This window comes from Bison bison, unplaced genomic scaffold, assembly GCF_000754665.1.
Source record: "Bison bison bison isolate TAMUID 2011002044 unplaced genomic scaffold, Bison_UMD1.0 scf7180017864146, whole genome shotgun sequence".
In the NCBI taxonomy this organism is placed as follows: domain Eukaryota; kingdom Metazoa; phylum Chordata; class Mammalia; order Artiodactyla; family Bovidae; genus Bison; species Bison bison.
Genome location: NW_011494718.1, coordinates 6,487,173 through 6,502,112, shown reverse-complemented (window position 1 = coordinate 6,502,112; position 14,940 = coordinate 6,487,173). Strand labels below are relative to the sequence as shown.

Genomic DNA, 14,940 nt, shown 5'->3' with positions numbered 1-14,940 from the left:
CACCATTTCTGTCCTTTATTGAACCCATTTTTGCATGAAATGTTCCCTTGGTATCTCTCATTTTCTTGAAGAGATCTCTAGTCTTTCCCATTCTATTGTTTTCCTCTATTTCTTTTCAATGATCACTGAGGAAGGCTTTCTTATCTCTCCTTGCTATTCTTTGGAACACTGCATTCAAATTGGAATATCTTTCCTTTTTCCTTTGCTTTCAGCTTCTCTTCTTTTCACAGCTATTTGTAAGGTCTCCTCAGACAGGCATTTTGCTTTTTTGCATTTCTTTTTCTTGGGAATGGTCTTGATCCCTGTCTCCTGTACAATGTCACGAACCTCCATCCATTGTTCTTCAGGCACTCTGTCTATTAAATCTAGTCCCTTAAATCTATTTATCACTTTCAGTGTATAATCGTAAGGGATTTGATTTAGGTCATACCTGATTGGTCTAGTGGTTTTCCGCACTTTCTTCCATTTAAGTCTGAATTTTGCAATAAGGAATTTTTGATCTGAGCCATAGTCAGCTCTTGGTCTTGTTTTTGCTGACTGTATAGAGCCTCTCCATCTTTGGCTGCAAAGAATATTCTCAATCTGGTTTCAGTATTGACCATCTGGTGATGCCCATGTGTAGAGTCTTCTATTGTGTTGTTGGAAGTGGGTGTTTGCCAGGACCAGTGCGTTCTCTTGACAAAACTCTGTTACCCTTTGCCCTGCTTCATTCTGTACTCCAAGGCCAAATTTGCCTGTTACTCCAGGTGTTTCTTGACTTCCTACTTTTGCATTCCAGTCCCCTATAATGAAAAGGACATCTTTTTTTGGGTGTTAGTTCCAAAAGGTCTTGTAGGTCTTCATAGAACCGTTCAACTTCAGCTTCTTCAGTGTTACTGGTTGGGGCATAGACTTGGATTACCGTGATATTGAATGGTTCGCCTCGGAAATGAACAGAGATCATTCTGTCGTTTTTGAGATTGCATCCAAGTACTGCATTTCAGACTCTTTCGTTGACTATGAGGGCTACTCCATTTCTTCTAAGGGATTCTTGCCCACAGTAGTATATATAATGGTCATCTGAGTTAAATTCACCCATTCCAGTCCATTTTAGTTCGCTGATTCCTAAAATGTTGACATTCACTCTTGCCATCTCCTGTTTGACCACTTCCAGTTTGCCTTGATTCATGGACCTGACATTCCAGGTTCCTATGCATCATTGCTCTTTACAGCATTGGACCTTGATTCCATCACCAGTCACATCCACAACTGGTGTAGTTTTTGCTTTGGCTCCATCTCTTCATTCTTTCTGGAGTTATTTCTCCACTGATCTCCAGTAGCATATTGGGCACCTACTGACCTGGGGAGTTCCTCTTTCAGTGTCCTATCTTTTTGCCTTTTCATACTGTTCTTGGGGTTCTCAAGGCAAGAATAATCAAGTAGTTTGCCATTCCCTTCTCCAGTGGACCACATTTTGTCAGAACTCTCCACCATGACCCACCTGTGTTGGGTGGCCCTGCACGGCATGGCTCATAGTTCCACTGAGTTAGCCAAGGCTCTGGTCCCTGTGATAAGATTGCTGAGTTTTCTGTGATTATGGTTTCAGTGTCTGCCCTCTGATGCCCACTCTCAGTGCCACCCATCTTAGTGGTACCCCCCAAAGAAAACATTTTTGTTTTGATGTAAATTAAAAACACAATGAATTTCACATTCAATTTTTAGTATGAAGCATGATAAAGATACTACTTTAAAAAAACAGAATAAGGCTTCCTGATTCCCAACATTTATGAAAGTTAAGGGCAAAAAGGAAAAGTCATATTAGTTTTTCATAGAATAATCTAGAACCCATAAAACAGAGGACATTCGAGAGTCCACTGGAGGATTCTTAAGAGTGTTTTGTAAACATAGTTTTAAATTTTAAAGTTTTCCTATTCTAAATATTACATGAAATTTCCTTTAAAAGATAGACATAGGTTAGAATTTGAAAATCTTTTTCTATTTCAAAATGCTCAATGGCCTTCTAACCTGGAACACAGAATTATGTACTTCTAATGATACCAGAAACTCGTGTTTGAAAAAGCATAGCATTCTCTAAAAAATTCACTTGTAACTTTCACTTATAGTCTTGAATCGCCACATTCATATAAAAGTAGCCTATCCTGCATAAAATAAACCATTATACCTTTCAAGTCAATAGGATTTTATAAAGTATATACAGAGATTTATGAACTATCATGTCACTTTCAGTTATCCCTATCAACTACAGTTTTGTTCAGAAGAGTAAGGGTTAATGATTATACCAACACATGGACTACACTTTGAGAAAAGTTTCATGAGAGACAGAGTAGATGATTCCAACTTACCAATCTGTTTATGCGAACAAATTCTTCTGAGGTTTTGGCCCAAGGAGGAAGTTCAACATCAGACACTACTGTCCCATCATCCATTACTCCAAGATTATAATTATTGAAGTTGACAAACATCTCAGAGAGATAATAAAATTCAGGGATCAATTCCTATATAAAAATAAAAGACAAAGTCATATTATAATCTGTAGAAAATTGAAGGTATTTATAAAAAGCCAAACATTTCTTATTATGCAGAAGAACAAAATAAACATATGAAAATTTTTTCTCTTTTCATATCCTAGCCCTATCACAAAGTTGTATCAAGGCTGACAGATCACATCCATTAAAAAAAAACACCTTACTGCGTGGTCATATGTTTCCTTATAACCTCAAAACCCTTAAAATACCAACATTTGAGTAATATTTGAGGTTAGAAAACATATAAACAGAGATTAACATGCCACAATATTAACAACAGCTTAAACTAGATTTTTTTGTTTAGGTATACAGAATTTTTGCCATAAAAACCAAAATCTTTATAAACATTAAAAAGCTTTGGTCCATCATGAACCAGGAAGATAGTCAATGAAGTTAGCCAGGGTGTAATAATATATTTTGCTCACATTTCAAAACATTCAAGTTTAGTTTGAAGGTACTAACTCTGATAAAAGATAAAAATTTATAATTAGTCTAGAAAATGACCTGCATGAGAAATAGTAAATTAAATACGACTTAAATAAGGACATTTAAAATACACTTTAACAAGATACTTAACAAGCACAAAAATGCAACCATTTAGGTTTTTGAGTACAATAAGCCCCATGTATAATTATTTCAGAGGTCCTACAGATCAGACTTGAAATCCAGTCTTGACATGGGTCAGTGACTCAGTAGTCTTTCAGCTACCCCCTCAGGGCCAGCTATGGCAGCCTGGCTTTCCAAATGGTTGAGTAAAATAGGGAGGTCATCAGATTTTGGACAAGGTCAGTATGAATTCACTAGAGCAAAGAAAAAAAATTCAGCAGGAATTAAGCTATTATCACCTCCATCATCCATGTGAAATGCTGCTTGACTTTGAATCGTACATCCTTTGTTTACAATCACAATAATTAACTAAGCAGGATAGGAATGACCCTGTCTTCCAAATGCCTGACAAGCACATGATCACTAAACTTGAAAAACATTTAAACTTAACAAAAAAATTTTTAAAGGAAGAGTCCTATTAAAATTTTAATCATAAATAAAATGATACAGTGATTATACAAAAATTTTAAGATTTTCTTCTCCAAAATGATGCGTGTAAGTCTAACAAAAGACATATATGTGCTATTTTATGCAACAAAAAGCTATATTCAATTTGTTTGAGCTAAATAACATTTACTGCATGAGATGAGTCAAGTACTAAAATAAACTCTTAATAAACATCACATTTAAACTTCACAACTTATCACATTTAATCTTCACAACAATTTTACAAGGTAAGGTATCATTGCCATTTAAAGAATCAACTAAGGCTGAAAGAACTTAAGCAATTCGCCCAAGGTTACACAGCTGATTTATGATAAATTTGGAAATTAGAGAAACATTTAGATTGGCATTTAACTCTATGTAATTAAAGCCTCTGTACTTAGTCATAAAATAAGCATAGACTCTACTTACATAGTATACACAGTGCTAAACATTTTAAAGATGTTTTTAACATATATTCTAAGCACTTTTTTAAAAAAGTAAACAAAAACTTTCCATTTTTCCATGATAAGAAAATTAGTTCTCCTTAAAAAAATTACATACACACACACACACACACACACACACACACACACACACACACACGGGCTTTGATGGTGGCTCAGTGGTAAAGAACTTGCCTGTGAAGGCAGGAGACATTGTGTTCGATCCCTGGCGCAGGAAGATCCCCTGGAGAAGGAAATGGCAACCCACTCCAGTGTTTTGCCTGGGAAATTGCAAGGACAGAGGAGTCTGGCAGGCTACAGTCCATGGGGTCACAGAAGAGTTGGATATGACTTATTCCATGGCCATCTTGCTACCATATATGGATATGTGGCTTCATAACTCTCACTTTGCTGAAGTATACTGTAATACTTGTGCACCCCTACCCTCACCCTAAGTCTCACAAAGGACGTTATCCTTCTTCTGCCTTTTATACACACTATGCTTCTCTGTATTAATTCTCCTAGGAGTCAAAACAATTATAATGGCTGAATTCTAGATGCTAGGTTTCTCCCAAGTTTTTACTTGGGCGATCAGTCACCTGCATCATAAATCAGAGATACATATTACACAGTAAAAATATACAAAAAATATACTCTTTCTTGAGACCTTATCTAGAAAGCAGAAAGGGGACAAATGACCTTTCATAGCAAATTTCTTATAAATAAAAGGTTTAAGTCTTCTTATGTAGTACCAAAGTTCTTATGATTTTTTAATGTTTTTTCCTATCTTCTACATCTCTCATTTTATTTAGTTAAATAAACTGACAAAAATATATTTGCTCAAAACATAAATGCTCTTCATTGGTTCTTTTACAAGTTCTAAATTTAATTAACAGAAATATATTTTGTTCCTGGCCCATTTTATTTAAACATATTAGTTCATTATGTAGCCCACCAGGCTCCTCTGTCCATGGAATTCTCCAAGCAAGAATACTGGAGTGGGTTGCCATTTCCTTCTCCAGAGGACGTTCCCGACCCAGGGATCGAACCTGTCTTGCAGGTAGATTCTTTACCATCTAAACCACCAGGGACGCCCTTACCCTAAATGTAAACTCAGTTAATTTATCGCAAAATAAAATAGAGCAAAATTACATATAAAACAAACAAGAAATTTTTAATAAAAGATATGACTGGGCCATGTTAAACTTTCAGTTGTATCACTGTTATAAGGCTGTGAGGGAGGTAAAAACTTATCAGTTTCCATAATTACCATAGACTTTATTTGTGATTTCCTACTAAAGATAGATACCCTATACATTTTGTATAAAGGATGCTATAAAGATGCTCAAAATTAAAATTGTAAACTTTATCAATTAAAAATTAATGGAACTCTGTTCACTGTTATGCAGCAGGCTGGATGGGAGGGGGCTTTGAGGGGGAATGCATATATGTACATGTATGGCTAAGTCCTTTCGCTGTTCACCTGAAACTCTCACCACAGTGTTTGTTAACTGCCTATACCCCAATACAAAACAAACGATTAAACAAAAAAATATAAGTCAAATAAAAATTAGGCTTAATATTTCACTTGAAATTTATTGGGATGGGAATTCTGTGCTATGCTTCTTTACTTTTTACTCCTCAATCTCCCACTCCATACATCCTTCCAATTTGAAATTTCAGGCCTTTCTATAATATTTTCAGGGTCCAGAGAAGAGGCCTCCTGAAAACATCCTTTTTTTTCTGTCTTTTGTGAAAGTCTAAGCATACAGGAGACTATGTAAAATGCCCAGGAGAAGTAGTGTCAAGGGTGAGTATCTTTTAAAAGACAGAAATCAAGGAGAAGAGAGATTTCCCCCAGAATTAGGGAATCAGGTTTCTCAAAATTGGTAGTCAGTGTTCTGTCAGCCAGAGGAGAAGGGGAGGGGATAGAGAGGCTAGTCTGGAACCTAGGGGATGGTAAGTAGTGGTCAGGATTGCAGCTTGTCCATATGGTGCCTTTATATAAATTAGAAAAAAAGCAAAAAAAAAAAGCAATCTTTCAGGGCTAATTCAGTCACAAGAGAACTCAGTTTGGTGAGTGTGGTATAGGTAGATTTGGGCTTCTCTTCTTTCCTTCGGTCAAGCCCCCTTACACAGAGAACAATCTGCCCACCTGCACACATGCTCCATGATGGTGCACTTAGGTAAGCTAGTCACTTGGCACCAGGGCTTCTGGCATCAGCAAATATTTAACTCAAGCTAGGATAACCAGCAGAGCTGCCAGCTTCCAAAAGACCATATATCCTAGACAATGAGGATATATTACTAGTGAAAAAGATGAACTGAAGATGTGTGAAAGCCAGTTTTTTTAGGTACCACATAATCCTGTATCTCATTCAAGCCTTGGGAAAGGAGGCCTTTGTCCTAACCATCTAATGACTGTGAATACATTTCCTACCAGCCAGATATGAAGATCTGAATTCAAATGAGGACATTTCTTATACACTTGAGTTAGTGGTTACGGACTTAAATTTATACAGTTGATCCTTGGAAAACACATTTAACTTATATGCAGAGTATATCATGCGAAATGCCGGGGTGGATGAATCACAAGCTGGGAGAAATATCAACAACCCCAGATATGCAGATGATACCACCTTAATGACAGAAAGTAAAGAGGAACTAAAGAGAGATTTATGATGAAGGTGAAATAGGAGAGTGAAAAAGCTGGCTTAAAACTCAATATTCAAAAAACGAAGATCATGGCATCCAGTCCTATCACTTCATGGCAAATAGATGGTGAAAATGTGGAAACAGTGTCAGATTTCATTTTCTTGGGCTCCAAAATCAATGCAGATGATGACTGCAGCCACAAAATTAAAAGATGCTTGCCCCTTGGAAGAATAGCTATGACAAACCTAGACAGTGTATTATAAAGCAGAGACATTACCCTGCCGACAAAAGTCCATATAGTAAAAGCTACAGTTTTTCCAGTAGTAATGTATGGATGTGAGAGTTGGACCATAAAGAAGGCTGGGTGCTGAACAATTGGTGCTTTTGCACTGTGGTGTTGGAGAAGACTCTTGAAAGTCCTTTAGACGGCAAGGAGATCCAGCCTAAAGGAAATCAACCCTGAATATTCACTGAAGGTCTGGTGCTGAAGTTCCAGTACGTTAAGCCGGCTCACTGGAAAAGACCCTGATGCTGGGAAAGACTGAGAACAAGAGGAGAAGACGGCGACAGAGGATGAGATGGTTGGATAGCATCACTGACTCAATATACACAAATCTGAGCAAACTCAGGGAGACAGTGAAGGACAGGGAAGTCTGGCGTGCTTAGCAGTTCATGGGGTCGCAAAGAGCAGGACATGACTTAGCAACTGAACAACAACAACCCTCCACCCAGTCAAAAACTGGCACTTCATATCTGCAGTTCCTCTGTATCCTGCATGGGTGGTTCTGAATCCATGGATTCAACCAATCCTGGACAGGGACTATTGAAAAAAATCCAGAGATAAGTGGACCCATGCAGTTCAAACCTATGTTGTTCAAGAGTCAACTGTATTTAAATAATAAAAAGGTACCAATATATTCACTCACAATTATTTCTAGGAAACAAAATGATAGAACTCGCTATGAGCAGAGTAAAACTTTTTTGAAGTTCCCGTTACTTGATTCTTTGATATTCTTTGATATAAGCATTAGATAGATATGAAGTGTTATACAGCAATCACCATCACAAAGAAATTCACTTCATTTTTACTCTACAAAGAAGTGTGTTAGGATCTGGGATATGGAGACGTAAGTGTTACTTCCCCTCTACAGATCACAGATGTAAATTCTTAAACAGTGAAAGGATATATTAATTGGGAGTAAACTGGTTATAAACACAAACAGCCTTCTAGACATTCAAAAGAAAAAAGGATGCCTAGACATTGGGGTTGTCAGAGAAAGTTGTGGGGAGAAGAACATAATATACTGTACTTTCATAATATGTGAAGTCACTTCAGTCATGTCTTACTCTGTGCGACCCCATAGACGGCAGCCCACCAGGCTCCCCCGTCCCTGGGATTCTCCAGGCAAGAACACTGGAGTGGGTTGCCATTGCCTTCTCCAATGCATGAAAGTGAAAAGTGAAAGTGAAATCGCTCAGTCGTGTCCGACTTTCCGCGACCCCATGGACTGCAGCCTTCCAGGCTCCTCCATCCATGGGATTTTCCAGGCAAGAGTACTGGAGTGGGGTGCCATTGCCTCCTCTATTCATAATATAACACTCATCAAACTATATTGCTCCCTTTAATTGACAGCTCCAGGAGATTAAGGACTTATGTGTCTTGCTATACCTCCAAAGCCTAGACAGAGTAAGTGGCACATTTAGATATTCAGTAAAAACCTGTTGAAGAATGGTAGTTACAATCAAAGATAAATAGCAGAGGGGAAAGACAAGAACAGTTCTGACAAGCAGACTATCTTAAGAAGACGTACAAATATTGAAACATGTATTTATCATTTGTTTTCAACGATCAATGAAGAACTATTCAGTTGGTTTAGAGAGGACTATATACATGGAACAGGAGATAATTTAAAAATGGACACGTTTCCAGTAAATTAAAACTGAGAAGAAAGATTATGAAGTATCTAATATAGTATAAAGGACATCATCAATTAAAGACAATTGAGTAAAAAAGTAAGTATATATACTGAAAACATATTATAATTTCACTATAAGGAGAGCTGCAAAAGTAAATCAGTTGATGAAAGTTGAATATCCTAATGGGAAATAAACAGCTGAACTCAGCTGAGGTACACCAACATCTAACCAAAGAAACAAGTAAGTATATATACTGCCTAAATTTTACTATGGATGATAATGACATTCAAGTTACATGCAGAATTCCATCTAAATCCTAAAAGCATCTTTCTAAGAACCATGCCTTGATATAACACTAAATATTACAGTTCAGAATTATCTCCTTTGACAGATGAAATTTAGTGACACAGTCAAAGATTATGTCTCTCTAATACTTCTAACGTACATTTACAAAGTGAAGTATGTTTTATATTCATCAGAACAGAACATTCAGCTTTGGATAAAAAACACATGTTCAGCAATTCTTTAAAACATCAGTGGAAAATGATAAGTAAACAACACTGACAGAAGACAGAGGTATTTACAATTCACATTTTCTTTTGACTTGCTGACAATAATTTTAATCTCTATCACTTAATTAGGTGGATAGGTCTTAGAGGTAAGTAACATGGTCAAAACGTAGTGTATCATCTCTTAAAATAAAAGTTTGAAAGGTTCAACCAGAGGTTATACCACAGTTAAGGATAAGCCCATTGCTTTGATCACAAATCCCCAGGCTTTCATGGCATGATGACAAGGATTGGTTGTGACCACACATGTGTTTGGTTTTCTTTACTAAGGTACGATCCGCATTGATATGAATGGCCTCTGCAACAAGGCTGTACAATTCGCCTTCTAATAGTCACCAATTCTATCCATTGAATTAAAACCATCACTTCAATAACACCCGGGCAACCATGACAAATACTAGTCTTTTAATCCAAAGAAATCAAAACTGAAATAAGAACAAAGATGCTACTTCACAACTAAAGTAAAATATTTTTTTTCCCTTTTTGTTACAATATGAAATCCTGACAAGTCAAATATAAGCATGACAGCATGGTAACTAATTTAATGTATAGTGCTTTTGGGTTACTGATGGTAAAAAAAAGATATGAAAGCAAAATTTTAGATTATATATTGTCTATTCTACTTACTGGTCACATGGTTTTAATTTAACTTTTCTAACCCTTGAAAGTGTAGTCACTCAGTAGTGTCTGACTCTTTGCAACCCCATGAACTGTAGCCCACCACGCTCCTGTGTCCATGGAATTCTCTTGGCAAGTACACTGGAGTGGATTGCCATTCCCTTCTCCGGAGGATTTTCCCAAACCAGGCATCAAACCTGTGTCTCCCACACTGCTGGCAGATTCTTTAACCATCTGAGCCACGAGGGCAGCCTTAGTTAGCTCAAGTGCCATTTCTAAAGCACAGGGTTATTGTGAGGCTAATATGAGATAATATAGAATTCTACAAGCACAAAAGACCTTACTATAATTATTATCATCATTAATGTGCCCTGATAACAATCCTAAATTAGAGACTTGCCTGTCTGATTCTTAAAGCCAACGGGTAACTCAATGATGACAGACATTCTTAAAAGCATTTAACATAATCCTAAGGGCAATTTAACCACAAAAGTATTTGAGAAAATAGTTCCTACTAAATAGCCATCACATTTAAAACAGATTTATTTATTTTTAATAATAATGACAGCACAGCTTCACATGCCTCATTTTATGATGAATACTCTCAATACTTTATAGCACTTTCCTGGTTTCAAACACGTTTTTTCACCTGCAGATTTGGACTGGACATCTTCACTGTATCTTTTGCTGTTTCAGATGCTTATCTTCCAGAACAGTGTAATTTGGGGAGAGATAATGGCCATTATGATGCAAATAATAGGAAAGCACTGACTGCCAGAAGATGGAAACAGAACGTCCACTGGAAATCTTTTCTGGAGCAAGTTATAAAATACATACATATTGCTTTAAGTATGGGGAAGAACAGGTAACACCAGTATCTAAAATATATTAATGAACAATTTATATTTTTCCACTGAACAAAAATATAAGATCACTAATTCAAAAAACAAACTACAGCTGACCTGTGTACATTTTTATAATTTAGGAAGATAGGAACATTTTCTAAGTGTTTAAAAAAATTTTTTTTCTGCCCAGTATGTAAGTAGCATAAGAAGAAAACTATTCAGTTTCTCAAGTACTTTTTGTCAAAGAATAACAAGAACAACAAAAAATGGTTCATTGTAGACACAAGACTACAAAGTTCAACACCAAAAAAATATTAGTACATAGGTATATCATTTAACTTACTGATGTATGAAAAAGAAAAGGGTTAGAAAGATTTGGTTAAACTAATAAATCTATAAGTTATGTACAAAAACAAGGATGAACACAAATACAGCTCAGTTAGAGTGTGAGTGTTCTACATCGTTACAAGAGAAGTAAGACAGCTTGAGCTCTCTCTAATGCGGATGTGAAACACAGAGAGACTGAAAGACAGACTGCCAGCAAAACAGAGAGAAGGAAGAGAGAAAGAGAGGGAGAGGGGGAGAGAGAAGGAAGAAAGAAGAGAGGGGGAGACAGAGGGAGGCAGAAGGAAGAGGCAGAATGAACAGACAGCAAGAAGAAGAGGGAGGGAGGGAAGGCAGAAGGGAAGGAGGGAGGGAGATACCTGTGCCAGAAACACGCAAAGGGTGTATAGAAATGGCAAGATTTTAATTTTACTTTCTTTTACCATTATTAACATTCTGAATTATTTAAAAGTTTGTTTGAATAGGAAGAATAGATGAAGAAAATAAAACTATCAAGTCATCCTAACCTAAGCTTTTTCTCTTAACAAATACTTCAAGAAACACATATCCAGCAATTATGTTCTACTAACTGTAGCTAAACATTTTCTTATAAATGGCTCTAACGCTGATGCTATCACAGCATCTGTGGAATGTATTATGGTAGAAGACACGCTGATAGAGGAGAAAAAAAACCTAACTTATCTTCAGATCACAGCCCCTGGGGTTTCTGAAGTAGTGGAGGGCAAGTCAAAGGTCTCATGTTTAACAAATCTCACAGCACACACACATAAAACTATTTTCTGATCATCTCTATTTTGTATTATTACTTCTAATGAACAGATACACATTTAATACCTTTAAGGGTTATTAAAACTAAAACCAATTCTGTATAATGTTACTGATAGCCATTTATTTTTAAAATACTATTTAGTAAACTCCTAGGATTTAATCGCATTCTATTTAAAGTATGGAATATGCTGTACTGATCTTACTGATTTCATAACAACAAAGTTTTGCATTCATCACTAATGATACACAAAAAGCTATAAAATAGATTTTTAAATTGAATATCCAAGATACGATCAGTAGCAGGATGCCATTATGGACTTCTTTTGTAAAGCTATGTGAGTAAAAACTCAGTGTGAGTTAATTGTAAAACTGTAGGGAACGGAGTATTAACAGCTCTTGGTCAGCAGATGATATTCAGCTACTGGTTCTCCTGTGTAGAAATAAGCCCGTCCTAAAATATGATTTTGCTGTGCCCTTCTGCTGGAAATGGCCAGACACTCTCTGTTTTCTCCTCAAATGACCTATCTATTCCAGGCTTTTTCACTGACACCTCTTTTCCTGATATATTTATATCTACTCATTCATTCATTCGACCAATATTTATTGATTTCTAACTAAATGCAAGGCATTGTTCTAAATGCTGAGGTTACCAAGTGAACAAAACAGAAAGTCCCCACATTCACACAGCTCTAGCTATGGAGACATGAAATAAACAAACTAATGCACGTATCATGTCAAATGGTGGCAAGCGTTATATTTTAAAAAAAAAAGGCAAGATAAAGGGATAGAAAATGATGGTGGTTGGGCAGTGTTATTTTAGAGAGAGAGTTCAGGCAAGTCCACTTTGAGGAGGTGACATATGAGCAGAGACCTGAATGAAAACTAAATAAATAAATGGGAAAATGGTTGTGGCAGAGAAAACATTACATGCAAAGCCACCAAAACAGGAGTAGGCTTGGGGGGAGGGAGTTGGGAGGGGGGTTCAGGACGGGGAACACGTGTACACCCGTGGCGAATTCATGTTTATATATGGCAAAACCAATACAATATTGTAAAGTAAAAAAAAAAAAAAAATAATAATAATAATAAAAAAAGAAAGTGATACCTGAGCAAAGACTTGAAATGGCTGAAGAAATTCATCCATAAGGGTATCTGCAGGGGGTTTTCAGGTGAAACGAAAAGCAAATGCTCTGAGGTGGAGCTTGTGAGGAACAGCTAGGAGGGCCTATTTGGCTAAAACAGAGCGGACAAGGGGCAAATGGTACAGAGTGGTCAAGGTGTAACAGGGTTTTGGAGGGGACGGGTAGCCACTGTAGTGCCGTACACTGTAAGGACTCTAGCTTTTACTCACAACCAGGAAACCATCTACTAAGAAGGGGAAGGCTGAGAAGAGCAGGTTTAAGGGAATGAAGATCAGGAATGTGGTTCTGAATGTGTTATACATGAGAGCGCGATGCTGAGGAGCAAGTCAGGTTATCAGGAGAAAGGTACATGCGAGACATGTAAATCTTGGAGATAGAAGACTGTCTCACAACCTTTAAGATACAACTCGAATACCACTTACCCTATGAAGTCATTACAGCCTACTTCTTCCAGGAAGAATTAATTTTGTTTATATCTTATTATAGTACTTATAACTGTCTAGCTTGTATTAAAACATAGTTTTATGTATATCTGTTGTTCTCACCTGGAGATATGTGACATAAAGAACCATTTATTTTATCCTTTTAATCCTAAATGCTCTGTACTATCATACATATTTTTTTTTTTTTTTTGGTTTTGTAACATGTAAAACCTTTTTATTTTTTTTCTCTCTCTTTTTTTTTTTAATAGAAAATTATTTAATTAGTATACATGTGTTCCCCATCCTGAACCCTCCTCCCTCCTCCCTCCCCACACCATCCCTCTGGGTCGTCCCAGTGCACCAGCCCCAAGCATCCAGCATCGTGCATTGAACCTGGACTGGCATCTCGTTTCATACATGACGTTTCACATGTTTCAATGCCATTCTCCCAAATCTTCCCACCCTCTCCCGCTCCCACAGAGTCCATAAGACTGTTCTATACATCAGTGTCTCTTTTGCTGTCTCGTATACAGGGTTATCGTTACCATCTTTCTAAATTCCATATTTTAGTTAGTATACTGTATTGGTGTTTTTCCTTCTGGCTTACTTCACTCTGTATAATAGGCTCCAGTTTCATCCACCTCATTAGAACTGATTCAAATGTATTCTTTTTAATGGCTGAGTAATACTCAATTGTGTATATGTACCACAGCTTTCTTATCCATTCATCTGCTGATGGACATCTAGGTTGCTTCCATGTCCTGGCTATTATAAACAGTGCTGCGATGAACATTGGGGTACACGTGTCTCTTTCCCTTCTGGTTTCCTCAGTGTGTATGCCCAGCAGTGGGATTGCTGGATCATAAGGCAGTTCTATTTCCAGTTTTTTAAGGAATCTCTACACTGTTCTCCATAGTGGCTGTACACAAAAAGGGTGTATAAATTTGAACCCCAAACAATAAAGTAAATGGCAACGGGATCATACTTATCAGTAATTACCTTAAACGTAAATGGGTTGAATGCCCCAACCAAAAGACAAAGACTGGCTGAATGGATACAAAAACAAGACCCCTACATATGTTGTCTACAGGAGACCCACCTCAAAACAGGGGACACATACAGACTGAAAGTGAAGGGCTGGAAAAAGATTTTCCATGCAAATAGGGACCAAAAGAAAGCAGGAGTAGCAATACTCATATCAGATAAAATAGACTTTAAAACAAAGGCTGTGAAAAGAGACAAAGAAGGTCACTACATAATGATCAAAGGATCAATCCAAGAAGAAGATATAACAATTATAAATATAAATGCACCCAACATGGGAGCACCGCAGTATGTAAGACAAATGCTAACAAGTATGAAAGGAGAAATTAACAATAACACAATAATAGTGGGAGACTTTAATACCCCACTCACACCTATGGATAGATCAACTAAACAGAAAATTAACAAGGAAACACAAACTTTAAACGATACAATAGACCAGTTAGACCTAATTGATATCTATAGGACATTTCATCCCAAAACAATGAATTTCACCTTTTTCTCAAGCACACATGGAACCTTCTCCAGGATAGATCACATCCTGGGCCATAAAGCTAGCCTTGGTAAATTCAAAAAAATAGAAATCATTCCAAGCATCTTTTCTGACCACAATTC

At 36.9% G+C, this 14,940-nt stretch overlaps 1 protein-coding gene across 5 annotated transcripts in view; it reads right to left on the bottom strand.

Moving 5' to 3' along the window:
* LRBA (LPS-responsive vesicle trafficking, beach and anchor containing) overlaps nucleotides 1-14,940 on the bottom strand; it is a 758,995-nt gene that overhangs the window by 157,131 nt on the left and 586,924 nt on the right. For all 5 annotated transcript variants that reach the window (XM_010840761.1, XM_010840760.1, XM_010840763.1 and 2 more), the window contains exon 47: nucleotides 2,343-2,495. In XM_010840761.1, coding sequence (XP_010839063.1) covers nucleotides 2,343-2,495 — 153 coding nt within the window. The remainder of the gene's footprint in view (nucleotides 1-2,342; nucleotides 2,496-14,940) is intronic.